This window comes from Molothrus aeneus, chromosome 10, assembly GCF_037042795.1.
Source record: "Molothrus aeneus isolate 106 chromosome 10, BPBGC_Maene_1.0, whole genome shotgun sequence".
NCBI classification, from domain to species: Eukaryota; Metazoa; Chordata; class Aves; order Passeriformes; family Icteridae; genus Molothrus; species Molothrus aeneus.
This window is the reverse complement of record NC_089655.1, coordinates 24608381-24635703: the sequence shown is the minus strand read 5'-3', so window position 1 is coordinate 24635703 and position 27323 is coordinate 24608381. Positions and strand designations below refer to the sequence as shown.

General features: G+C 52.6%; 2 protein-coding genes across 4 annotated transcripts; one reads left to right on the top strand and one right to left on the bottom strand.

The window, feature by feature from the left end:
- Window positions 1–32: 32 nt before the first annotated feature.
- Window positions 33–27323, top strand: TIPARP (TCDD inducible poly(ADP-ribose) polymerase). Of its 3 annotated transcripts, none has more exons than XM_066556459.1 (7): window positions 33–378; window positions 1128–1268; window positions 12391–13388; window positions 22201–22369; window positions 23309–23490; window positions 26205–26480; window positions 26637–27323. In XM_066556459.1, the coding sequence occupies exons 3-7, from the start codon at window positions 12454–12456 to the stop codon at window positions 27082–27084; spliced, it is 2010 nt and encodes a 669-aa protein (XP_066412556.1). In that variant the 5' UTR covers window positions 33–378; window positions 1128–1268; window positions 12391–12453; the 3' UTR covers window positions 27085–27323. The 3 variants fall into 3 exon arrangements, with proteins under 3 accessions (XP_066412556.1, XP_066412555.1, XP_066412557.1); XM_066556458.1 differs by having other exon boundaries at window positions 1125–1268; XM_066556460.1 differs by lacking the exons at window positions 33–378; window positions 1128–1268 and adding an exon at window positions 9880–10079.
- Window positions 11478–12183, bottom strand: LOC136560445 (putative cuticle collagen 80). Its single transcript, XM_066556255.1, has 2 exons — window positions 12138–12183; window positions 11478–11965 (listed from the first exon to the last, which is right to left on the bottom strand). Exons 1-2 carry the CDS (start codon window positions 12181–12183, stop codon window positions 11478–11480), a joined length of 534 nt encoding a protein of 177 aa, XP_066412352.1.

Sequence of the window (27323 nt, the reverse complement as noted above, 5' to 3'; positions counted from 1 at the left end):
GGCGGGCCCGGCGGGCCGGGAGCGCTTCCGGAGCGCGGCCCGATCCCCGCCTCAGCCCGGCCCCGATCCTGTCCCGATCCCCTCCCTCAGCCCGGCCCCGAGCCCGGCCTGATCCTGTCCGGATCCCCTCCCTCAGCCCGGCCCCGAGCCCGGCCTGATCCTGTCCCGATCCCCTCCCTCAGCCCGGCCCCGAGCCCGGCCCGCTCCCCTCCCTCAGCCCGGCCCCGATTTTAGGTCCGATCCCCATCCCGATCCCATCCCCATCCTAGTGCCGATCCCGTCCCGATCCCTGTGCCAGTCCCACCCCGATCCCATCCCGTTCCTAACCCGTTCCCATCCCGTCCCGATGTAGCCCCTCTGCCCGCGTGGCCGAGGCAGGTGAGTTCCCGGCGGGCCGGGATCCCTCCGGGCTGTCTCAGCTCTGCTGGGAAGCACTGGAAATGGGCCCTGTTTTCTCTCGTGTTTTCCCCCGCTGTGATAAACCCCACCCTGCAGCTCCCACAGCCGTGTTTCTGTCTTGTTGTAGGCTTTTAGAACCATTGCTGCTCTGCACAGCTCCAGCCCGGCTTGGGGGGCAGTGCAGAGTGCCCTGTTTTTCACTGTTTTTAACGCTCCCTCTGCAGTTTGTGGTGACAGGTTGCCCGCAGAGGTGTTGGGGATGAACATCAGTGTCCAGCATCATGGGGAGCACTTGCCAGTGGGGTACAGGCGTTGTCCCGATGGCCTGGGCTGGCTGCAGCACTCCTTGTCCCCTGGACTGCCAATTCTCTTCATCTCTTTAACGTTTTGGTGTCAACTTCATTTAGCAAAGCATGTATTTCTCTAAAATTTAATTCAAGTAATCTCCCCCCTTTATTTCCCTCCAGTTACTAGCGTTCTCTGCTTCCAAGAAAACACTTTCTGTGCATGCCATGAGGAAATGTTACATGGAAATGAGATTAAATTTAAATGAGGTTAAATAAGATCAGAAGGAATGCATTGTGATAGAGCTTTATACAACACTCGAGTGCAGTAGGACTCTGAGCTCATAATAAATCCCCAGGACCAAGCAGAGCAGATTTTCAGACGGAGAGTGTGTTGATGCAGTGTGCTAACAGGATCTGTTGATGTCATGTTATCTGCAGCAGCTATGGGAGTTACACCTCTGCTAGCCAGGCCTTCCCCCATGCTGGGCAATCTGTCTGCTGCAGGGATGCCCAGGCTGCGTTTGCGGAGGCACCAGCCCGTCAGATGAAGCTCAGGAGCTCTGAGGAGCAGCAACAGCACCTGTGAGTACCATTGTGGCCACCCCTGTGCACAGAGGGCAGGTGTGCAGCTCCCCTGCTGCCACAGCAGGCAGCCAGCCCTCCCCTCAGCACGGGATCGTGGAATGGCCTGGGCTGGAAGGGCCTTTAGAGCTCAGCTCATGCCAGCCCTGCCATGGGCAGGGACAGCTTCCACCATCCCTGCCCAGCCTGGCCTTGGACACTGCCAGGGATGGATGAGCCTCTCCTGAAGTGCTGTCAGCAGTTCCTGGATGCACAGGAACTGGGAAAGGCAGTTTGCCCACAGGTGGCATCCCCAGACGTGTGCTGAGGATGGTTCTTCAGCAAGAGTGGAGATCTGGGTTGGTTTATTTGTAAAACAGGTTAAACCCACAATGTCCCTGCCCATGGCTGTGGGGTGGAACTGGATGGGCTTTAAGGTCCCTCCCAACCCAAACCACTCTGTGATTCCAGTAGAAAACATCAGTAATTAATCAATGCTGCCAATCATGGATTTTTTTATTAAAGAGCATGCTTGGAGTTGTATAAAGTAGTTGGAAACTGTGGGGTAAATTAACTTTAAGATGGTTTCAAGATTTAGATTAGTCATTATTTCTGCCCTTGCCCAGATTTCTTCCTTCCTCTCATCTGGCTAAATTTGTTTTGTGTTGTGGTGGGATGCAATTAAGTGTTTTTGTTCTTGGTTTGGCTTACATGGGAAGGATGCTGTCATTTTGGAATGAAATCTGCCCAGTGACCATCTGTCTCCCCATTGGGATGAAACAGGACATTGATTTAGGCAGTGGAATGATGAAAGATTTTCTTGAAAAAACAAATGAGCACTTTGCTTTTTTAAAGCCCCTGCCACTGGCAAAGTGTGGCCTCAGGCAGAACTCTGTGTACAGTGAGAGCTTCATACCCTGAATGTCACAGATGCTTTCCCAAAAATACACAGGGCCACCACTTTATTTATTTGACAATAAACAAAGCAATTCCAGGTTTTGTTTAAGTGCCTACATTTGTATCTTGGCTACATCTCATTCAGAAGCTGTTGGAAATGTGAGGCATCAAGGTCAGAGGAGCAATGGCTCCTTGACCAAGAAGCAAAAGTTCTCTTGGTAATAGGAAAATGAATGCTGTTGTCTTTGTAACTTAGCAATTAGGTTTCTTATCAAATTTCTTCTGAAGCACAGCAGCAGTGATAAATATTCTGAAAATACATGGATTTGTCTTCACTCCTCTTGCTTTTCCCCCAAATTTATAGGTGGACTAAGCTGGAAAATTTAAACGAGGGCAGTGACATTTCCTGGCACGATTTGCTTTGTTTATTTTATTGTTGCCACTTACCTGTGTATAGAGTCAAAGCACCTTTGTGTCAGATTACTGCAATTTATGATGCAGGAAGGGATTAATGTGCTGAGTTTGGGATCAGCTGATGGGGAATTGTTTAAATACCAAGGAAAACCTCCTTTGGATGAGCGTGACACTCATGAGCTGAGCAGCTTCTCCCTGTGTGTGAGAACTGGGTGAGTGAGAGGCTTTCCAGTTCTCCTGTGTGCTGTGCTTTCTCTGTAACATTCTGTGGTGTCTGAGGTTTAAAATTGGAGCTATAATCTGTGTTATTTTCCAGACAAATCAGTCCCTCCATGTGGTTTAGAATCCCAGAATGATTGGTGTTGGAGGGGACCTTAAAGCTCATCTCCTTCCAAGCCCTGCCATGGGCAGGGACACTTTCCACTGGAATGTAGCCCCCAAAAGAGGTGCCAATCATTTCTTAAATCTGGGGAAATGCTGGATTTCTGTGGCATTTGCTGTCAGTGAGGGAAGCTCAGCGTGTAGCATATGTGACCCATTTTTTGATGTCTTGAAATGGTCTCATCTGCTCCAGTTTCCTTCTTTAGCATTTTTAAGGTTCTTGTGCCTGTGGACCACATGAATGAAATCATGTCTAGGAATAGATTCAGCCTTGCTCAGCATTTATTCTGGGAACAGTTTGGAACTGGCCACTTTTGCAAAGCAGCATCAGAGGCACTGTTTGGAAAATAACCACAGCACAAAGGCAGTCAAGCAGCCATGTCCATGGGGGACAGTGAGCTTGTGTCCCTTGGGCAGCAGCCCCGCAGTGGCTGCGTGTGATGCCACGCTGGGATGGGTGAGGTGAGGATCCTGGTGCAGCTCAGCAGGCTGGATCCCTGGCAGTGGGAGGGAGCAGGCAGATGGCATTGCTGAGGCAGGATGTGTCATCCTGGCACCCGCCTCAGCACTGTGGGATGGAGGGCTCGGGGTGCTGCTGCCACTTCCCACCTGGGTCTTCTCCAGCCTTCCCCACTCCTGCAGCCTCCAGCTTGGCAAGCACCTGGGCCTGAGCCACAGGAACATTTTGGCCTGTGGTGTGTGGTCAGAAGAGCTGAGCACCCTTGTGCTGAGTGCTCCTACAGTGCTAATACCTAAAGTAAGAAGCATGAGCTAAAGCTGAAGTGCCACGTGAGGAATGTTTGGCTGGGGGAATAGAAGGGGGTGTTACTGACTGCTTCATCTCCTGGAACAGTTGGGGATTTATGCATCCACAGAAAATTTGTGTTATCCAGCTGACCAATCGTGGCTCAACCTGAGCCTGGTTAGAAAAAAAACCTTCCAAGTTTTTTTTTTTTTCCTAATTTTAAAAACTTTAGGAAATGGGAAAGATAAAAAGTCATGAACAGAATGAACACAGCAAGGCAGTATCCTGTACCCTTCAGGAATGCTGGATCCAGCAACACACAGATGGATGAATCCCAGGAATAAAGCATTTCTAGTGTGCTCCCACACAGAACTCTTGTGGAAAGAAATGTCCAAATCCAGATTCTCATTTGCAGAGCAGAGCATCTCCTACTCACAGCGCTTCAGGCTGTTTCCAAGAACAGCTGCTGAGCAGAGCAGGCATTTGGCTGTTTCTGCATCATCCTAGGGCTGGTTTTATTTAGGTGTTCTGCAGCCTGGGCCCACCCAGCTGCTCCCTGAGCCTCACATTTTGGTCCTTCAGTTCCTTCATCTTACAAGAAAAAGTGTTGTTGGATTTAGCGTTGATTTTGTCCATTCAGTTATGTTATTCTCAGTTTAAGGTGTTTACACTCCTGTCCTGTTTCCCTCCTTGCTGTTTGACTCCTGCAGAGCCTGGGAGGAATTCAAATTTACAAGGCCTCTCCCTTTACTCTTGTAGGATTGACCTTTTCCAGGGATATCTACAGGGATCTTCATTCACACCTTCAGCTTCTCCAGCAGCAGCTCTTAGCTGGTTGTCACATGTAAAACAGGCCAGTGCTGTTACCTTCCAGGCATCCTTTTGTTAATTTGATGGAATTTGGGGTTGAAGAATGAACTTTATTTGCATGTACGTAGTAAATTACCTGTTAGTAAAACGGAGCTAAGTGTTAATTACATTATTTATTTGAATGTAGATAGTGACCTGTCTATGTGCTAGGTAGAACTAGCTGGTGATTTTAGAAAATATTTTGCTTTTGGCTGGCCAACACTGCATTGTAAAGGAACATTCCCAGTTTGTTTAGTTTGAAAAGGAGTTGGCCTAAAGGAGAAGGACTAAAACACTGCCATCCATACCCTACTGCCCACGTGGTGGCAGGATCCACGTGGGAAGTGTCCAGAATCATCATTATCCTTAAAAAGTCTCAAAAGTTCAGTGGTGTTTTATGAATCAGTTTGTTAAGGATTGGTAAGTGTTGCTTTGGCCTTGAATAAATTTCCAGGGTTTACAAGGATTTAAGAGACTTCCACGAGAGGGTGCAGCAGTTCAACAAAATCCCATCTAAACCAGATGAGCCTGTCCCCACTGTGGCCATGTTTTGACTCATTTAATGTGTTAATTTGGGTATTTACACCAACTTCCAAATCGGGTGGGTGCTTCAGCAAATCAGTTCAATGTCCCAGAGTGTCCCTCCAGTCTGGTACTTTCTGGTGTCCAGTGTCACCTGGTCTCAGTCTGTCCCTGATTCCCTGCAAGTGCTCACTACATGCATTTTAAAAATAAAGTGTAGGGATTTTTTTTAAATATTATTGTTTTAGTTTGGAAACATCATTAATTTCCCCCTCAGACTGGTCCAGCTGCAGAAGGAAACTCTATCTAGAAGGCTGAGTTCTGGAGAAACTGCTGACCTGAGTGTGAGTGATAGAACAGAAAGAGAAACAAGCTCTGTGCCAAATGATTTCTTGTTCCATGAGATAGTCAGGAGTGACCCAGCTCTCTGGATGGTGCTGCTGTGCTGACATCCTGAAAGCACAGAGGTGGTGTCTGCTCATGGCCAAGGGTCAGGGTCCATTCCTCTGCCTGGGCCACTAAAATACCTCTGCAGAAATGATTAACTCCTGACAAATTTGCAGGAAAAGGGCCCACCTCGGAAACACGTGCTCCCTGTCCAAATTCATCTATCCTAACCACTTCCTGAGATAAGATTATTTGACAGTGAAATAACCAGAGGTGTGGTGATACTCATGCACAATACATGACTGATAAATGCTGTTTTTACCAGACTTGATATTCAGTGGGAGAAATAGCGTGCTGTGCTTTCAAAACTTTTAATTACTAGTACAAGATGTTAAAAGAGGGAGAACTTGAAACCAAATTAATTACTTTGGTTACTGCCAGCTGCAAATGTAAAAGCTGGGTCTGAATTCAAATGGTTTCATTGATTAATTGGAACCACTCTAGTTTTGGGACTTTTCTTTTGAGCAGTGTAAAAAAGAAAAATATGAGGTTTACTAAAAAATCCCCAACACCCAGTGAATATGTAACCAGCAAGACAATTTTTATTTTAAAGACTAGCACCACCTTCTTCCATTGACCTGCTCTAGATTATCAGGTATAAACAGATAAGGTCTGGAGATTAATAGAATGAATGAACAGAACCAAATGAATGAATAGAAAATCATTATCATGAATAGAAATTAATTAATGAATTTAATAAATAGAGAATCTCATCTTGACATGTTTTGACTGTGACGTTTCTGCCTTCCTTGTCTTGAGGACTGACCACAGCAGGGTGAGCCCAGTAGGTGTCAGTCCAGCCAAGGCTTCCTGAGTGCAGCTGTGAATGAACTCTGCTGCCCTCCTGCCCCTTCCTTCCCATCAGTGAAACCTGGCTGGCATCATTTCCCAGCACAGAGACACAGCCAGCACATCACAGGTTCCCTTGTCCCTCCTGTTCACTTTGGATTAATGTCCCTCCTGTTAACTTGGAATTAATGTCTGCATCCTTGACCTTTCCTTTCCCTGGGTGCTCTCCTCCCCTGGTAGAGCTTGGGGTGGTGTTTGCAGGGCATTACCATTTGCCATCAAGCACTGGGATGAAAAAGCACAAATCCAGGCATTGGGAGCTGCCCTGAGGATTTGAATTTGGGAGCTCCACATGGCCTGACCTGGCCCAGAACCTTCCCTGCCCCATGCCCTGGGCTGAGCCCCAGCGTGGGCAGCAGGGGAGGGGAAATTCTGCCCCACTCAGGTGAGACCCCACCTGCAGAGCTGCCCCCAGATCTGGGGAACACCATCAGGAGGATGTGGAGGTGCTGGAGAGAGGCCAGTGGAGGCCAAGGAGATGCCCCGGGGGCTGGAGCCCCTCTGGAGCCAGGCTGGCAGAGCTGGGGGGGCTCACCTGGAGAGGAGAAGCTCCAGGGAGAGCTCAGAGCCTCTGGCAGGGCCTGAAGGGGCTCCAGGAGAGCTGCAGAGGGACTGGGGACAAGGATGGAGGGACAGGAGCCAGGGAATGGCTCCCACTGCCAGAGGGCAGGGATGGGTGGGAGATTGGGAACTGGGAATTCCTGGCTGGGATGGGATTCCCAGAGCAGCTGGGGCTGCCCCTGCATCCCTGGCAGTGCCCAAGGCCAGGGAGTGAGCTTGGAGCACCCTGGGGCAGTGGGAGGTGTCCCTGCCACGGATGGGGTGGGAATGAGGTGAGATTTAAGGTCTTTGTCACCCAAACCATTCTGTGATCCCTTTGTTAGTTGTCAGCACGGTGCTGTTTGTTGCCTTGTGTGAAACGCTAGAAAGGACAATGAACTTTCCTGTGCTGGGATGTGTTCTAGGAAGTGAAGAATGTTCATTGTGCAAGAGTTGAGGTGGAAAAGGAGTTCTGTCATTAGAAAAAAATGTGTTGGAGCCTGAGAGCTTTGTTGTTTTATCACAAACATTTAAGTCAGATGTTTCCCCTCTTTTCATCAGCGAATCCAAGTGTGCATACTGATTATCCTGTATTTGCAAGTCAGAGTTGTAAATTGCTGTATTCAGCTGGGGCCGTTTACCATCTGAAAGAAATAATTAAATCTTTCTTTCTCTTGCTTAAGATTTAAACATGTATTTAAAGATGAGATCATGCTTTCATGGTGGTCAGAGTTTCTTTCTATATTTGTGTTGGGTGGCCTCAGAAATGGGTGTCCAAGGGTCTGGTGTGCTGTGTTTCCTTTAATTATATATTTGTTTGGGGAAGGATGGCTATTCCAGCCTCTGTCTTTGCCTGGTTCCATCCTCCCAGCCCCAGTGCAGCGGGAGCTGTGCCCATCCCACTGTGCAGATCAGCCATATGTGCCTCTTATTTATAGCTCATGCGTGAAGGGAGCCATTCCAAAGTGGTAATTTCTGTTCTGGTGGTGGCACATAAATACAAGTGTGTGTGAGCAGCTCCTTCTCCCTGAACGAGGATGTGACACATCCCAGTCACCCTGCTCAGGAACGCTCCAGTCCAGACAGACTGGGAGGCTCTGTCTGATGCTTCAGACACTCAAGAGCTCAATTAATTTATAGATGATAATTTGTTTTCAGCTCCTGCAGATATAGATGCCACCTTTACTCAGCCTCTCTTGAGTCATTCTCTCTCCAGCTGCATTGGAGAGGGACTATTTACAAGGACATGGAGGGACAGGACAAGGGGGAACAGCTTCAAACTGACAAAGAGTAGGTTTAGATTGGATCAAATTCTCCCCTCTGAGGGTGGGGAGGCCCTGGCATGGAGAAGCTGTGGCTGCCTCATCCCTGGAAGTCCAAGGCCAGGTTGGACCGGGCTTGGAGCAGCCTGGGACAGTGGAAGGTGCGACTGGATGGGCTATAAGGTCCTTCCCTACCCCAGAAAGTCTGTGATTCTGTGGAGCTCCATTTCTGTAATTTGTTGGGGAAATGGCATATCCTACCTGCACTCTAAATGCAGCTGTGCAATATTTTCCAACTGTGCTGTACAGTTTGTGCCACCTTAAAACAAGTTTCCTTCCAGCTGCCTTTGTTTTCTGTGTGCGTAATTTCATAAAGTCACTGGGCACAAGGAATGAAAGACTGGCTTTAGAAAGAAAACAAGAACACGAGTTGTGGGAGGGAGCCCAGAGCGGTTTGGGATGGAAGGACCTTAAAGCTCATCTTGATCCAGCCCCTGCCCTGGGCAGGGACACCTTCCAAAGGTCAGGTTGCTCCAAGCCCTGTCCAACCTGGCCTTGGACATTTCCAGGGATGGGGAGTCAGAGGCTCTCCGGGCAGATGATACAATAGGTGTCATCAACACCAGTGTTACACGCTGAAGTTATTGCCTCCTTTCCAAGTTATCTTATCTGGCCGTTATTAGCGCTGTGGATGCGCCGGCTGTGGCTGGTGTCCGTGTGAGCGGCTGGCCGTGCCCCGCTGGGGTTTCTCCGGGAGCAGGCGGTGATTCAGCAGGGAAGCATGCCAGGCCGGCACGGACAGCTGAACCGGCCGTGCTCCCGCACACGTACAGCCAGACGGCGACAGCCCGGGCACGGCTGGGACACAGTGGGGCTGGCTGCTCTTAACCAATCCCACCTATAAAACACTCTGTAAACAAACAAGAGCTGCCTCCAGTGCCTTGTTACAGCGCGGCTTAGGTTGGGAAGGGACCTTAAAACCGGTCTCATTCCACTCCCTGCCATGGGCAGGGACACCTCCCGTAGCCCAGGTTGCTCCAAGCCGCCTCCAAGCTGGCCTTGAGCACTTTCCGGGCTGGGGCAGGCAGAGCCTCTCCGGGAAACCAGTTCCACTCCACGCTCGCTTTTCCGGAGTGTGTCACCGGCAGGAGCACAGCCCCGATCGGGGCAGCGCCGTGCCAGGGGCTGCGTGTGGGTGCACCGAGTGAGTCAGGGTGACTTTGTTCTGGGACGGGCTCCCTGGTTGTCTCTTACTCATTAATTAGCGCGGCTGGAGAGGAGAGCTCGGCGGCGCGGGGAGGCTCAGGGAGCCGTGCTCGCCTTCCGTGAGGACGGAGTGTTCCTCGGTGCTGCGTGACTGGAGCGCCCGGGCTGACACGGCGCGTCCCCGGCTCGCGTGCGAGCCCCACGCACGCAGCGCCGTGCTCGGGGACATCGCTCCCTCCCCGCCGGCCCGAAACGAAACGCTCGGTGCGTGATAAACGAAACGCGAAGGGGCCTCTCCGTCCTATCGCTCTCGGGAACGGCCTCGGGCGGCGCTTTCGGTTCAGGCCGCTGACACCGGCGCGGGGCGTGCTGCAGCCTGGCCGGCGCCGCGGGGGGACCGGCCCCGGGGCGGGGAACCGGCCCTGCCCGCCCGCGCTCCGCCCCGGCCGCGCTGCCCTCGCGGCTGCCTTGGCAGCGCTATTTAAACGGGCGGCAGAGCGAGCCGGGGGAGCCGGGCGAGGCAGGGCGGGATGCGCGGCCGCACGCGGCCCTCGGTGCGGACACGGCGGTGCTGACCCCGCACCGGCCGCGGGCACGGTGTCCCGGCACCGCCCGCCGCGTTTATTGCAGCTCCCCCCCCCACCTGAAAAGTGATTTCGCTCTGGAGTTACCGTGGATTTGGGTCAGAAGGCGGGAGCAGCGCCGAGGGAGCCCGCGCCGGTAGGTCCCAGCTGCGGGCTGGCTGCCCGGCAGCTCGGCCGCGCTCAGGGTCTGTGTCTGGGCTCCGCGTCCTTTGTTGGTTGTTGCAGCGTGTGCGACCGGCGGAGCGGCTTTCAGTGCGCAGGAGGCGCGGCTCGCGTGCCATGGCGAGCGCTCGGGGAGCGAGCCCCGGCCAGAGAGCGGCGGCTGCGGGAGCATCGCTGCGGGAGCGCTCCCGCTGCTGCTGCTGCTGCTGCTGCTGCGGCAGGGCTGAGCCTCGTCCTTCCTGCCGCTTTATTTTTAGAGCCGTTGGGGGATCCGGCTCTGCTCACTGAGGCGCTGCTGTAAAAATAGCAGCCAAACTTAAATGCTGGTCGAGCGAGGAATATGAATGTTGAAATGGCAGCGAAGGTATGGCTGAAGGAGATCAGAAGTCACTTGCTCAGCACCTTGGCGCTGCAGGGATCCTTGAGCCCTGGCGGATCCTCTCGCTCCTCGCCAGGGCAGGGAGACCTGGGCTGCAACTACGGGAACGTCTCATTCTCTCCGGAGTCGAGGATTTTTAAACCTTTGGAGTTACCTGAAGGTGCCTTTGGTGGTTTGGAGGAATTGCCTGGTGTCTGTGGAAGAATAAAAGATACGCCGATTACTTTGGGGTTAAATGCCAAACAGATGTACCAGTTGCTTTAAATTTAATCTAAAAATGGGAAAACTGGAGAGGCACAACTTTTTTTTTTTTTTTCTTTTTCCTGGCAATTGTGACGTGCTGTTTCCCAGGGAAATGGAAAAGCCTTATAAATGAATGTTCCAAAATACAGAGGGCTCAATGAGAAATTTTCCAGGGGAAATCATCAGTAGTAAGAGATTATTTCCAAATTTTCTCTGCAGTTTTGGATTTTGTTTTGAAGCGAGGAGTAACTTTGGTCGGAATGCATTTATCCAGGAAGTAATCCTTAATGTGCTCCACTCTGAGCATTGAGCCTGCATGCGAGACTGAAGAAGGTTTAATTAGATATAATCAAATATTACAGGATTCCTGATTAAAAGGCATAGCACTTGCTTTTGGTGACGTGCGAGACACACTGCTTATTTGTGCTTTAAAATAATACAATTCTGCAGCTTGCAAGCGATGCCTTTCTCGGTTCCTGAGTAACCATCACCCTTCTATTTGCTTCCCTGCCCAGTTTTAATTCCTGGTGCCCAGCGTGGCGAGAGGAGCCGGTGTGTCACGCCGGGTGCCACAGGGCGGGGACAGGGACAGGGCCAGGGCCGGGCTGGGAGCGATCCTGGGCTGGGTACTCAGCGATCCCGGGAGCCCCGGCAGGGCCGGGCTGGGAGCTGAGCGATCCCGGGAGCCCCGGCAGGGCCGGGCTGGGAGCTGAGCGATCCCGGGAGCTCCGGCAGGGCCGGGCTGGGTACTCAGCGATCCCGGGAGCCCCGGTAGGAGCCCCGGTAGGGCCGGGCTGGGAGCGATCCCGGGAGCCCCGGCAGGGCCGGGCTGGGGGCGATCCCGGGAGCTCCGGTAGGGCCGGGCTGGGGGCGATCCCGGGAGCCCCGGTAGGGCCGGGCTGGGTACTCAGCGATCCCGGGAGCCCCGGTAGGAGCCCCGGCAGGGCCGGGCTGGGTACTCAGCGATCCCGGGAGCCCCGGTAGGAGCCCCGGCAGGGCCGGGCTGGGTACTCTGCGATCCCGGGAGCCCCGGCAGGGCCGGGCTGGGTACTCTGCGATCCCGGGAGCCCCGGCAGGGCCGCACGGCGCAGTCCGTGGGAAGTTGGCCGTGGCTCTCCGCAGGCAGCGGTTCGGTTCCGCCGGGCCGTGGGAGGTGACACGAGGGAGGACACATGCCAGTGGAACGGGAACCGTGTAGGTTTGCTCCTCCGGTGGGAGAGGAAACGGTGCAGGAATGTCTGAAATGCGGGCGGGGGACGTGTCTCATGCTGCTCAGGTCTGTGTGTGAGGGAGGCACAGGAATCAGCGCTGTCGTGTTCTCTTTTGTGGGATAGAACGAAGCCAAGCGCTCCCGTTTGTGGAACATCCTGACAGGGAGGAGGCGTCGGACCATCCCCCTTTCCTGCCCACCCTCGGGGGACTGCGTGTGCGTGCCGGAGTGTCTCAGAGCCTGCATGTGCCGGGAGAGGAGGAGTGTGGGTTTGGGATTAATTAGCCTGACTTTAGCTGTTTTCATGCTTTACGTGCCTAAGGGCTACCCGCAGTCACAGCGAGGGGAGGAGTTTGCTGTTGCTGGCTCAAAATCCTCTCCAGGGGTGATCTTGTTCGTGTCAACCATGAGCAATTAGAGAGATTAACTGTCTTGTTTTCCTTTCTGCCCTAGGTTGGTTCCCGGGAGGCTCTGGGACGTTTGAAAGTGATTTGGAGAGAGCAAAGTCTGTGTCCGATGGACACCGAGCCGCAGCCGGCGTGCGTGGTGCCCCAGGTTCCCTGCCCAGCCATGAAGTGCTCTCCTTCACAAGACTTTTCTCCCCAGGTGAGGCTGGCTGATAAGATCCCCCCGGTGAAGCCTTGCTTCAAGAAGAAGCAGCAAGTGCAGAAGAGACTGGACACACAAACTCTGCGGGCTCTGCGGCCCATCTTCACCAGCCTGCTGGGAGCTGGGGCCTTGGACAGGGTCTTTGTGCCCCGAGGCCAGCGTGGGGGCCATGGTGATTTATGTGAACCTGCTGTGAAAAAGACTCTGGACCTCGGTACCTCTTGCCCTCAGACAGAAAATAATGTGACTGTGCTGATGCCAGCAGCTCCAGATGTGCAGGGTCAGCTGCCAGGAGCTCGTCCTTCCCCTGGGCATCCTGAGCAGGACGTGCAGTCAGGAGAGCAAGGTTTCTCCCCAGAAACTCCTGGAACTGCTGCTGATAATGGTAATGAATCATTCCAGGATCATCCTTTGCACCCAAGTGCTGCTGATGGTGCAGCTTGTCCTTTGTTCCCTGACAAGGTTCTGGAAAGCTACACATCTGGCTTACTCCAGGAGAACAGCTGTCCAATGCAATACAACTTGACCCCGAGCAATAAATTCAGTGCTGGGATATTCCAGGACAAAAGTGAAGAAGCTTCCCTTGACCTGGTGTTTGAGCTCTTGAACCAGCTGCAGTATCACACCCACCAGGAGGACGGGATTGAAATCTGTGTGGATTTTCTCCAGGGCACTTGTGTTTATGGCAGTGATTGTCCCAAGCATCACACGGTGCTACCCTATCACTGGCAGGTGAGGAGGACAGCAACCCAGAGGTGGCAAAGTGTGACCAACGATTCCCAGGAGCACCTGGAGAGGCTTTACTGCAACCCTGACAACGACAAGATCAAAGTCAAGTATCGGTAGGTAACTGAATCTACTCCCTTGCTGGGAAGGGTGCAGAAATATAACAGGATGTGCCTTTTTTTTCCTGATACTTGTGTCCAAGCGTGTTATAAACACTGGCATGGTGTTTCTTGATTTATATCCAACAAGTTTAACTGGACAAAAAATTTTGTACACTTGTAAAACTGTAATTTAGCATCTGGAATGTGTTCTTTGAAGCTGGAGGACTTGGAGTGTGTGAAATAAGAAAACTTCAGCTCAGTAGGAATTCAGAGACTGTTGTGGAATGCTGTGCTTGTTCTTGGCGTTCCTAATTAGTGTTTCCTCTGTGTTGGACAAAGTGGCAGCATGAAAGCCCTGGCAGCGCTGGGGACAGGGATGACAGAGCAGTTGCTGTGTGTCACTGTGAGCACAGCCTGCATCCTTCCCTCCCCAGCAGCTAAAGCAGAGGGGAGCTCTGCAGGGCCCTTGGGAAGGGTCACATCACTGTCAGTAAATGGGGATGTTCCAGCTCGTTCCCTGTGAGCAGCCTGAGCCACACGGTCAGAAATGCTGATCATCTCCACTGTTAAAGCAGTTATTGAAGTTATTGTTTTCCCTGTACAGCTTGTTTATTGACTCATTTTCTAAAATTAGCCAGCAGCTGTTAGGTTGATGTGGTTGTGTGACCTGTGTGGGCTCCTGCACCCCGAGAGCTCATTCTTCAGCTCCTCCCCTGCATGTTCCAGTCCGAGGAGCAGTGGGGAACAGTGATGTTTGCAGGGTCCAGTTAGTGCAGGGTGCAGACTGGTTTGGTTTGGGTTTTTTTTGTTTTGGGAGGAAGTGTGTGGTGCACGTTGTGGCAGGGCAGATAAGAGAGGAGAAGTTTGCCAGGCTGGCACAACTCCAGTTCAAAGTGACATTTCTGGAGTGAAAACTTCACTCTGCCTTTGCCACCTGAGCCCGTGGGGGTTCTGCTCACTGCCTCTTCCTTTCAGTTCCTGAAGTATATCCCTACTTTCTCAATATTTTATTTTCATTTATTCAGCTGAGATTTCTCATTTGGTGCCAGACCAAATCTAGTGCTTAAAGTCAGCGTGAGTCTTTACTTTCACTTAATTTGATGTTGGATTAGACACTGAATTCAGCCTTTGTCATAGACTGTTTTGGGTTGGAAGGGACCTTAAAGATCACACAATGCCAACCCTACCATGGGCACCTTCCACTGTCCCAGGTGCTCCCAGTGTCCAGCCCAGCCTTGGGCATTGCCAGGGATGCAGGGGCTGCCACAGCTTCTCCAGGCATCCTGTGCCAGGGCCTTTTTAGTGATGGCAATATTAGAATATGGATGCCCCACACTGAAGTGAAAATGAAGTAGGGTATGTAGTAGGGAACAACTACATTTTATAGAATTGTCTTGAAGAAATATGCCAGTCTTTAATAAAAATAAAATCTAAAATAAAAAGCTAAGTGCATAGCAGATAAAATTTACTGTATTTTACAACAGAGGAACTTTTATTTCTCAAGTGTTAGAAATGATTTCTGAAAACAAAACAGCACAGCCAGAAACAAGCCCATTAAATGATTTAACTTTGAATTCAGTGTCAATGAGCAAATGGTTTTCTTTTAGAAGTTGTGTCACCGAATCCATCAATGCACATGAGCTCTGTGTCCTAAAGGATGGACTTGGGAATGATTGATGGGAAAGGACACAGTGCTTGGTCATGGCTTAGTCACCCCCGGGCTGGGAGGCTGCTGTGCAGTGACATCTCCCTGCCCTGGCTGTGCAGGTCCCAGCCTGCTGGGGCTGCTGGCACATGGCTTTCTGCCTGTCTGATCCAGCTGGGGACAGGTGTGTGCCAGGGACAGGACGTTCCCTGAGCGTGAGGGAAGGGACAGGAGCAGCCTGGGCTGGGCACAGCCCCGTGGGACCCAGCCCTCAGAGCCTGGCATACAGACCTGGCCTTGCTGGGCTGAGTGGGTTCTGCCAAACTGCGGATTCACACTGGCTGTTGGGGAGAAATTCCTCACTGGAGGGTGGGCAGGGCCTGTGACTGTCCCTGGATCCCTGGAAGGTGTCCCTGCCATGGCAGGGGTGGGATCAGCTGATGTTTAACATCCCCTCCAACCTTGGAAGAGCTACATGGCTGGATATGTGTCAGTGAGACCTTTGGAGTGAAGCTCTATTTAGGACCAGAGCTTCTGATTTCAAGCTTTGAGTCTAATCCTCCTTGGATCTTTGGCTTGCCAAGGTTTTAAGCCAGGTTTTGAGGTGGGAGGTCAATGTTTTAGTGTGCATCATCGGCAGCTGCTTCTTATGCAACATCACCTTGTGAGGAACACCTGGCAAGGTGTGGGGAGCCCCAGGTGCCTGGTGGTCACTCAGGCTGGTGGCAGTATCCCTGTGCCCAGTGTCCTTGTGCTGTGTCCCTGTGTCCCTGTACTGTGTCTCTGTGTCCCGAGCTGTGTCCCCTGGCAGTGGCAGCCCGGACCTGTGCTCATGCCCTGTGGTACTCAGGCTGGTGGCAGTGTCCCTGTGCCCAGTGCCCCGAGCTGTGTCCCTGTGTCCCTGTGCTGTGTCCCTGTGCCCTGTGTCCCCAGCTGTGTCCCCTGGCAGTGGCAGCCCGGAGCTGTGCCCGTGCCCCATGGTACTCAGGCTGGTGGCAGTGTCCCTGTGCTGTGTCCCTGTGCCCTGTGTCCCGAGCTGTGTCCCCTGGCAGTGGCAGCCCAGAGCTGTGCCCATGCCCTGTGGTACTCAGGCTGGTGGCAGTGTCCCTGTGCCCAGTGCCCCGAGCTGTGTCCCTGTGTCCCTGTGCTGTGTCCCTGTGCCCTGTGTCCCCAGCTGTGTGCCCTGGCAGTGGCAGCCCAGAGCTGTGCCCATGCCCTGTGGTACTCAGGCTGGTGGCAGTGTCCCTGTGCTGTGTCCCTGTGCCCTGTGTCCCCAGCTGTGTGCCCTGGCAGTGGCAGCCCAGAGCTGTGCCCATGCCCTGTGGTACTCAGGCTGGTGGCAGTGTCCCTGTGTCCCTGTGCCCAGTGTCCCCAGCTGTGTGCCCTGGCAGTGGCAGCCCGGAGCTGTGCCCGTGCCCCGCCAGTGCCGCGTCCCATGGTTACAGCGTTATTTGTTAAAGCCATTAATCTGCCGTGGTCAGACGGGCTTTGCAGGCCTGTCTGCTCCCTGGCAGCCAGAGGAAACGCCTGCTCAGCACTCTGCCTGCCCAGCCAGGCTGCTGTTTGTGCTGCTCCGTGTCCCACAGCTCTGGGGTGTGGTGGCTGCAATGATCCTGGCACCGCCGCTGCCCCCAGGGCGCTGGGCCCTTCCACAAAGTGTTGGCCATCAGCTCAATTAGGGAATGAGCTCTAAATCAGGGTGTTCTTCAAGGAGCTATTTATATAAACCTTCCTTCCTCTTAATTATTGGGATGAGTAATGATGGAGATAAGTTATTGAGATGAGTAATGTAAAATACACATTAAGTTGTTGCCTCTCACCTAAGGGAATGTGATCTCAGAGGAGTGGTAAACCTTGTTTAGTTACTTTGTAATGCAACTCCTTCAGCTGCTTCTTGCAGTTTGGCCTCAAACTACAATCATAAATTACTTATGTGTTTTTTTGTATTCTTGAGTCTGCCAAGTATGTCGAGCCACATACCAAGCTATCTAAACAAATGGGGGAACATCAGTTTAAGCAGGTTAAAGTACTTAGGAGCACTCAGTTTTCTTCATGGATGTGAGGAGAGGCCCTGGGAGAAGTTCCAGCTTTCAGCAAAGAGAGAGCAGTGCCAAGTGCTGCTTTCCAGCAGGAGATGCCCACGTTGGGATATTTTAAGATGCTCTTTGCTAAGGTGAAATACTTGGCTGAGGAGCTGAGCAGGTTTCCCCACGCTCACACACCTGTCCCATCATGCACACATTGCTTTTCAAAACAAGCAGCAGCATTAGAGATTACAGCAGGATTTGTTTAAAACAACTCTGCAGTTCCTGACCCATCAGTTCCCCCTGCTTTGGCTGAAAATTCCACTTTTCCTCTTGGCAAAAAGGGCTCCCCACTCGCCTGACACAGCAGCTTCTTGCTGTTGCTTTGATTTCTTTCCTTTTCCCATTTTCCTTTGAATTTCTGTAAGTTTATGGGATTCCTTTGAATTTCTGTGAGTTTATGGGATGGCTCCTTGTTGCTGGGAGAGGGGCCAGAGTGGAATGGCTGCAGTGGGGAAAAGCAGGTGGCTCTGCAGCGGGACGTGTCCTGCTGGGAGCTGTTCTCCCTGTGCTCACCCCTGGCCCTTGGGTGAAGTCAGGAAATGACAGCACAGGAGGAAACTCGAGCTGTCCTGGGAAGGTTCAGCTCGGGTATCAGCAGGAATTTCTCCTGGATTGGGTGGCCAGGCACAGGAAGGGTCTGTCCAGGGAGGTTTGGAGTGCCCATCCCTGGAGGTGTCCCAGGAATGATGAATGTGACACTCGGTGCTCTGGGCTGGGCTGGACTCGGTGTTCTTGGAGGGCTTTTCCAACCTCAGTGATTCCATGACTCTGTAAATACAGAGTGTTCCACTGCAGTTATCAGGGGCATGTGAAGGGACTGGGAAGGAGAGGCATGGACACAACAAAATGTACAGGAAACTGGTTTTCCTTCATTCCTCTGTGTGTGGGATGGCTGCTCCTCTGGTGCTGACAGAATGTGCCTGACGTGTTAAAATCATACAGAGCACGGTGGAGGCATTTCAGGATGGAATCATGGAACCACAGTGTGCTTTGGCTTGGAAAAGACCTTAAAGCCCAGCCAGTGCCACCCCTGTCCTGGCAGGGACACGTTCCACCTTCCCACTGCCAGGGATGGGGCAGAGGCGCAGCCTCTGGGGCAGCAGCTGTGTGGGGAGTTCTGCAGGTCCTTGGCCCATCAAACGGTTCAATTTCAGGAGTTTTCCGTGTCATCCACACAGTGCCACAGCGTGTGAGATAAGGCGTGTGTTAGTGATAACAGGGAGATGGGAAAGCAGCTGAGAGTCCCTGTGTCTGAGTTTGGGGGAGGTTCTTGGCTATACCCTCTGAGTGGCTGGGAGCTGCTTTTCATTCCTTTCCAGCAGGAATGCGAGGCACAGAGCCTCGAATGAAACTCCTGAAGTGCTTTTGGAAGTGTTTGCCTTGTGCTGTGTGGGTTCCTTTTTGCTGCACTTGGCAGCACCATTTCCATATGAAATGGAACTAATTGGCTCGGAGCTGTACAAAGGCAGGGAGGCCCTGAGCCGCGAGGAGCCGGCAATCGCTGCCATCCCCGCTCTTGTTTCCTGTCAACAAACAGATTGCACTTTGGGGAACAGCTGTCACCTGGCTGAGGTCAGCCTGGCCTGGCCATAAAGCAGCCCCTCCTGACACGGAGATCAGGGCTTGCTCTCAGGAGCTGCTCCCAGGTAGGGCAGCAGGCTGGGTGCTGTGACAGGAGTGCCCTGCCTGCACCCAGGGACACAAAAGGGCTGTGACAATGCTGTGCTCAGCAGGAGCAGTGATCGGGAGGCTCCTTCCTGCTGGGTGCTCCGAGTTGTTGAATCAGAAGGATGAGTAATAATTGGGAATCTGATTCCTGTAGTCATGTGTACACAGGAGTGGTTTCTTTGGGGAAGTTGGTTTTGGAAGGCGTGATGGGGAGCATTCATTTTTAGGAAAAGCCTGGAATGACAGGACAAAGGGAATGAATTTCCACTGCCAGAAGGCAGAGGTAGGTGGGATGTTGGAAAGGAATTCCTCCCTGGCAGGGTGGGCAGGCCCTGGGTCCCTGGCAGTGCCCAGAGCCAGCTTGGAGCAGCCCTGGACAGTGGGAAGTGTCCCTGCCTGTGGCACTGGGTGAGCTTTAGGCTCCGTGCCTGTACCAGCCCTGCAGCCTCTCAGAGCTGTGCTTGTGCTCCTCTAAAACACCAACAGTTCAGGTTGGAAAGGACCCTTAAAGGTCATCGAGTCCCACCCCTGCCAGGAGCATCTTCCACCGATTTAGCAATGAAACAAACAAAGCAACCCCTCCCAAACAGATCCACATCCCAAACAGATCCACATCCCAAGCACATCCACATCCCGAGCACATCCACATCCCAAGCACATCCACATCCCGAGCACATCCACATCCCGAGCACATCCACATCCCGAGCACATCCACATCCCGAGCACATCCACATCCTGAGCACATCCACATCCCGAGCACATCCACATCCCAAACACATCCACATCCCAAACAGATCCACATCCCAAACTCATCCACATCCCGAGCAGCTCAGAGCCCTGGAGCCCAGCAAGCACAGGACACTCTGTTTGTGCTGCCCTGCAAACAGCTGGGGTTGCAATTAGGAAATAGGGTGCCTGTGCAATCCTTGGCAGGGGGGGATGTGTTCGACATCCTCATTGCTGTGGAGTTTGAGAGCTTACCCATGCCTACACCCCAGCCCCCCTGTCCCAGGACCTCATGTTCAGGAGTGGCCAGGAGTGGGTTCCTGGGAAGAACAAACAACTTCTGGTACAGCCTCTTCTCCTCCAGCAGCCCTGCCTCAAGGACTTCCTGATCCAGAGTGGGGGGAACATTTTTTTTTTTTTTTTTAATTTTTTTTCCCCTGCCAGGCATTCATCCAAGCTGTACATGTACACCTACATATGCAGGCCAGTGTGTCAGCAGTTGTTTCAGGTTCACAAACTGCCCCCCTGGCTGTGAAAATTCCAGAAGATTGCTTTTGCAAGCACCCCAGTCACCAACTGTAAAGGCAGGGGAAAACAGTGTTTCCAGCCTTGAAAAAATAAACACAGGAAAAGCAGAAAAGTCACTGCTTTTGGGTTCTTTTGTCCCCTGAGGACAGAGCCTTTGAGCTGAGAGGGAAATGTGTCTGCAGCATCTTTCCCCAGTGTGAGGTGTCACCTCCCACGTGGCCCAGGGTCACCACAGAGAGCAGCATGACTTGATGAGAGGGCAGATGCAGTAAAATCTGAAACTCACGTGCTGCCCTGGCCCTGGTGCCCCTCTCTGGGGTTTGAACTGAGAGGCCCTGATAAGATCAGGCTCAGAGGGGTTGTTTGTGCTCTTGCCCTGCTGCAGACGTTCCTGTGTGCCTGGCACAGCCCAGTCCTGGTTCCTGCTGTGCTCCCACTGCTGTGTTGGGAAGAGCTGCTGCTGAACATCCCTTGGGAGCGTTCCTGGCCTTTCCTCCTGCTGTGCCTTTCCATGGCAGCACATTGGCTCTGCTGTCTGAGCTCTGCTGTTGCTATTTCAGTACCTGTGCTTCCAAATTAAACCCTTGGTTGGGTGCCCAGCCCTGGCACAGGCTGCCTGGTGGAGCCCCATCCCTAGAGGGGTTTGACAGCCCTGGGGAGGTGGCACTTGGGGACATGGTCAGTGGTGGCCTTGGCACTGCTGGGGGAATGGTTGGACTCAATGGTCTGCGGGATCTTTTCCAATTTAACCAAATCTGTGATTTCCATGATTCTTTTGAAACCAATATCCTTTAAGTGATGTTTGGTTTCATACAGGAGTTTGAACACTCAGCCCCCCACCCAAAGCTGGGCCCGTCTGTGGGAGGGCCCTTCCCCTGCAGCTTCCATCAAGTGCACCAAGGAGATAAGATCTGCTGCCTTGGTGTCAGCAGCAGTGTCAGTGCCTGTGCAGTGGCTGAGCTCAGCGTGGCTCCCCCAGCCCTGAGCACAAACGTTTCTCGTGCCTCCTCGGGGGCCCTTTGCAGCTCCGGGGGCCGCCGGGCTGTTGCTGGTGCAGGGAGGAACTGGTTGAGTCAGAGAGAGAAGCTCAGCAGTTTCAGCAGGCAGGGAGCTGGGCCGTGAGCCGTGCTGTGTCTCACAGCTGTTCTGCTGGGAGCAGCTCTCATTTCCTGCTGGGCCCTGCTGCTCGCAGCGTTTCTGTTTTTCTGAACCTGTTTGCAGTAACTGGCGCCACGTTCCCGAACTCGGAGAGGAGCTGCAAACCACACATCCTCCTCCCAGAGCACTCACAAACTGATTTCTGTGCTCATCTCTGTGTACGTGATGTCTGGAGAGTGTTTGTCCTGCTGGGGGGAAAGAGCCCGGGGGATTCACAGACTGGGCTGCAGTTCTGCAGAAGGATGGGAGGAAGAGCCCAAATATCCTTGTTGTGGCTGCACCAGTCTGAAAACATCTATCAGTACTAAAACTTGCCAGTCAAGGAACCTGCTCAGTCCAGTGTCCTGCAAAGTTTACACCTTCTATTATTTCTTACATTTAGGGAACAGAGAAAATGAAACTTATTATTGGGGTTACATTCTGCTGTTGAGAGCTTGTGGGGTTTTATTTTGAATTGTGCTGTTCTGCAGCACCAAATTTGGGTTGTGTGCCCTGTTCTTCTGAAAGTTCAACGTGCTCATTCTCGCTGTGCAAACAGTTCCACTGAACTGCTTTATTTTATAAATAGAGACCTTTATTTGGTGAGTTGGTAAGGAGAAATTCTTCAGAAATCTGTTCTCACCTCTCCAGTCTCTGTGGGACCTTTAACAAGGGCACTTAGTGCCAGGACAAGGGGAAGGCTTTAAACTGCCTGAGGGCTGGGCTGGATGGGATATTGGGAATTAGGAATTGTTCCCTGGGAGGGTGGGCAGGCCCTGGCACAGCTGGGGCTGCCCCTGGATCCCTGGCAGTGCCCAAGGCCAGCTTGGACAGAGGGGCTGGGAGCACCTGGGGCAGTGGGAGGTGTCCCAGGGGTGGCACTGGATGAGATTTAGGCTCCCTCCAACCCAAACCATTTTGGGATTCTACACCTCAGACATCTGCTGGGTTTGAGGTTTTGTCCCTCTGTGCTGAAAACCACGTGTTTAATGGCATACAAAAGGTGAGAATTGTCTCTTTCTCCCATTTTCCCCAGGGGCCAGGAGTGCTGGGTGGATCTGAACCTTATGAAGTTTTATGAAAGCGCAGAGTTCGACCAAATGCGGCGCCTGTCCACAGCCTCCTGCCCCAGCTCCAGCTCCAACTGCTACACGGTGTGGAAGTACTTCTGCAGGGACCACTTTGGCTGGAGAGAGTACTCCGAGGTATGGCCCTTCCCAGCCCTGCTGCTGGGCTGCAGCACACTCTGATACATCCATGCTCAGCCTGGTTCCTCTGCAGCTGCTCAGGGAGCAGATTTGGGGATCCTGTGAGGACGAGGAGTCAGTGTTGAGCTGAGAAAGCAGTGAAGGTACAGCTCTGCTGGCCTGGGCTGTGGGTCTGTGATCCTGTGACTTGAGTTACCCTGGAAGCATCAGAGACACCAGGGCTGGCCAGGCTGTCCCTCCAGGGGACAAACCAGCTTGTGGCAGTACCAGGGAAGCTCTTCTGGAGCCTGATTTGGTTTTATGGCAGTGGGACAGCCTTCAGAACAGCACCTCCATTGACCTTGGCAGCTTTGAATTGATTTCCCTGTCCCCAGAGCTCTGCTGAGGCAGGACATGCACTGCCCGAGCTGTGGGGTGCAGCCCTTGGGCTGATGTTTGGAGTGAAACCTCATCAGTGCTGGCAGTCCCAGAAATAACTCCTGAGTGTGAGACCTGCAGAGAGTTGAGCAGAAACACCACAAATAACACAGTGAGGGTGTTTCAGCTGCGAGGAGAGCTGGGTTTGTGCAGTGTAGAACAGGAATATGAATTTTGGAGCGTATGGTTTCTCATGTGTACATTTTCCTTCCCCGTTTTCCCCTCCTTTCCCCCCTTTCTCCCCCATTTCTTCCTGTTTTTCCCTCCTTTTCTCCCCTGTTTTCCCCTGGTTTTTTCTTGGTTTTCCCTCCGGTTTTCCCCTGTGTTTTCCCCCCATTTCCCCCCATTTTTCCCCCGTTTTTTCCCCATTTTCCCCCCGTTTTTCCCCCCTGTTTTTCCCCCATTTTCCCCCCGTTTTTCTCCCCTGTTTTTCCCCCATTTTCCCCCTGTTCTTCCCTATTTCCCCCCCCCATTTCCCCCCGTTTTTCCCCTCTGTTTTCCCCCCGTTTCCCCCTACAGCCCGTGGTGAGGCTGATTGAGGAGGCGAGCTGCCGCGGGCTGCGCGAGGTGCGCTTCATCACCTGGCACAACCAGTACATCCTCAACATCAAGGATGGCTTCCAGCAGAACTCCTGCTTCCGCAGGGAGATCAAGAGGAGGCCCCTGCTGCGCTCCTGCCTGCTGCTCATGCCCTTCCTGCAGTAGGTATCCCCAAAACTGGGCCATTCCCACTGCCCTTCCTGCAGTATCCCCAAAACTGAGCCATTCCCACTGCCCTTCCTGCAGTATCCCCAAAACTGAGCCATTCCCACTGCCCTTCCTGCAGTAGGTATCCCCAAAACTGAGCCATTCCCACTGCCCTTCCTGCAGTAGGTATCCCCAAAACTGAGCCATTCCCACTGCCCTTCCTGCAGTATCCCCAAAACTGAGCCATTCCCACTGCCCTTCCTGCAGTATCCCCAAAACTGAGCCATTCCCACTGCCCTTCCTGCAGTATCCCCAAATTGGGCCATTCCCACTGCCCTTCCTGCAGTATCCCCAAAACTGAGCCATTCCCACTGCCCTTCCTGCAATAGGTATCCCAAAAACTGGGCCATTCCCACTGCCCTTCCTGCAGTATCCCCAAAACTGAGCCATTCCCACTGCTCCACGTGGGGCTGGATGGGGGAGTTTAATTCTGGGCTGTAACATGGAGCAGGGTCTGTTGAGTGGGAAATGGGAACGAGAACCCAAAATCTGGGTCATGCTGGCAGCTTTTTCCCCTTCAGCCACTTTCCAAAGGAACATTTATCTGAGGAACTCCTTGTTTAAATGTGTAATGTGCCTTGTGGATGTTGGAACATTGGCTTTGCCCAATTCCCGTCCATTTTCCAGCATCCTGGGCTGTGGGAGGTGTCCCTGCCATGGCAGGGGGTGGCTCTGGATGGGGTTGGAGGTCCTGCCAGCCCAAACCATCCCGTGCTGCTTCAGTGGGAGCACTGGGTGTGCTCACAGAGCCCTCACCCCTCTGGGGTTTGGTCACAGCCTCAGCACACGTGGGCTGAGAGGTGTTTTTAGATTGAGGGTTTTTTAGATTGAGGGTTTTACAGGAAGGAAACCCCAGGTTATAAGAGAGAAACTGGAGGGTGCCAGTAAAACACCAGTGGACGTGCTGGTTTGAGCAGTCCTGCTTCTCATCCTAATGAAAAATGAGGATTTCAGGGCTCCTGTTTTACCACTGCTAAAATTATGCAATTCCCAACTAATTCCCAGCTAATTTTCATGGACCTTGAGGGCTCCACACTCGTGAGGGATTGACCAGAACTGTCTGTGCCAGCTACCAAACCTAGAGGCTAAAATCTGAGATTCTGTTCTGTACCAAACTTCATTCTGATTTTATTTATCCAAAGACCTTGTAAAGCTCACTTAAAATCATGGATTATTGGCAAGAACAAGAGTATTTTAAATATTTATGTGATCTATCCTTGGATCTATCCTTCAGGAGACAGTGTTGCCTCCGCTTCCCACATGATGCTACCTGAGATTTGTTCTTTCCCTCACCTCCCACCTGCTTAAATCTGTTCTAGAATTGGAAAAGAATCCTTGAGTAGGAATGAAAAATGTTGACTTTTTAATGGCTTCCCCTGTAGAATAAATAACATAAATATTTTACACCAGTCAGAAGAACTGAACAAAGTACAACAAGGGATTGCAGGATTTTTATTGGATTTGATTCTTCCTCATTAATCCACAATTTACTGGCAATCTCTGCTTGCTCTTCCAGTCCAGTGTGAGTGAGGCCCTACAGGAATATTTTTTTACCCATTTGCCCATCAAAGAGGAACACCAAATTAAAAACAAATGCCCACTTTGGTATTGGATTGCTATTTTATTAGCAATTTGTAGAACAAGTTTCTGGGTTTCTGCTCAGCTGTTAATAACCAGTGAGAAGAACTTGGAGTTGAGTCAAATCCATGCAAATGAAGGGAATCCTGGCCTTGGCCTGGAGCAGGAGGGAGCAGCCAGAGAACACTCAGAGAGTGTTTCTGCCCTGAAAAGTGGGAGGGCTGTCACAGCTTTCCATGTGTTGGTTTAAAAATAGACCTTTTTCCACTAAACTTCCCCTCCCAACGCTTTTCCTTGGGCTTGATTTGGTTTCTGGCCATCTGTGGGGTTTGGAGAGCAGCTCCACCCTGGGCTGGCAGCAGCCAGGCTCTCTCTTGCTGCCTGCCCCAGGGCACTGAAGGGTTGGCAGCTTTTCCCAGAGAAACGCTTTGGGAAAATCCTCCTTGGTGGACTTTGGAGCTGGCCCCACGTGTTCCTGCAGCTGCAGGAGCTGTGCTGGTGTGAGCCAGGGCCCTGCAGGTGCCACGCGGTCCCAATGGTCCCCTTGGCACAGGGGGGAGAATCCAGGGAGTGAGGAGTTACTCAGCTGAGTAAGGGCTGCTCTCTCAGGTGGGATCAGGGAACACGAACCACCAAGGGCACTTCTCCCAGTTCAGCAGCTGCCAGAGTGTGAGGATTGCACAGAGCTGCAGGGGTAGGAGCAGGGTCCTGCTGGTCTCCTTTGCTGGTTTTCCCAAGGGCTTTTTCCTGGCATCCATGGGGCATCTTGGCCACAGCTCCCTCCCTCGGCCCTGCCTGTTCTCCAGGCAGCATTCCCAGAGGAGGGGCAGGAAAATAACCAGCTGCAAATGCAAATCCACCTCGGGCTGTGTAAATGGCAGTGAGAATCTGCCTGTTTGGGAAGGGGCCTTAAATCCCATCCAGTGCCACCCCCTGCCACAGGCAGGCACTTCCCATTGTCCCAGGGTGCTCCAAACCCTGGCCAACGTGGCCTTGGACACTCCCATGGTTATCAGAGGCTTTTCAGCCCCGCTGGGGATGAACTGGAGGCTGCTGAGGGTGTCTGAGCACAACCTTTGTCCCTCCCCAGGACCCTGGGTGGCAGCTCTGCCGTGCCCTCGCCGTGCTCCGACCCCGCCGCCGCTCACGACCTGTCCCCAGCTGCTGTCACCTGTCCCAGCTTCTACCCCGAGACCTGGATTGGAATGGATCCAGCTCAGGACTTCATCCAAGTGCCTGTTCTGAAGGAAGACAAAAGCTACAGAACCATTTACAACCTGTTCCACAAGACTGTGCCAGAGACCAAATACAGGATTTTGAAAATCCTGCGAGTGCAGAACCAGTTCCTTTGGGAGAAGTATAAAAGGTAAGAGAATTGCAGTTCTTTAATAATGGATATTCCTAGAGGAGGACTTGTATAAGAGGGATTTGCATCTCCTCTCACAGCTGAACTCTCCCAGAGGGTGATACCGTGGTGAGACCTGCAGCAAACGCTCACCTTCGTTCCCATTTTGTGTTCCAGGAAAAAGGAGTACATGTCCAAGAAGATGTCAGGGCTGGACAGGATCATGAACGAGCGGCACCTGTTCCACGGCACGTCCCAGGACGTGGTGGACGGGATCTGCAAGCACAACTTCGACCCGCGCGTGTGCGGCAAGCACGCCACCATGTTCGGCCAGGGCAGCTACTTTGCCAGGAAGGCCAGCTACTCCCACAACTTCTCCAAGCGCTCCCCCAAGGGCGTGCACTTCATGTTCCTGGCCAAGGTGCTCACGGGCAGGTACACGGTGGGCAACCACACCATGAGGAGGCCGCCGCCCGTGGAGCCCGGCAGCATCACCAGCGACCTGTACGACTCCTGCGTGGACAATTACTTCGAGCCCCAGATCTTTGTCATCTTCAACGATGACCAGAGCTACCCCTACTTCATCATCCAGTATGAGGAGGTCAGCAGCACCGTGTCCATCTGACGGCCTGTGCTGCTCCTTGCCACAAACCTCTCAGTTTGTGTGGGAGAGGTAAAATCTGGACACTTCCTAACTGGTGGAATGACTTGGAAGGAAGGTCACTGAGGTGACCAACTGTGCACTTGCCGGTTGATTCCCTATGTGGAAATTGTACATATTTTTCCATTGTTTATAGTTGAAAATCTGTGCCTTTTGTTATAAAACACTGTTTATTTATGTTAGTAAATATTCATGTTTCAGAA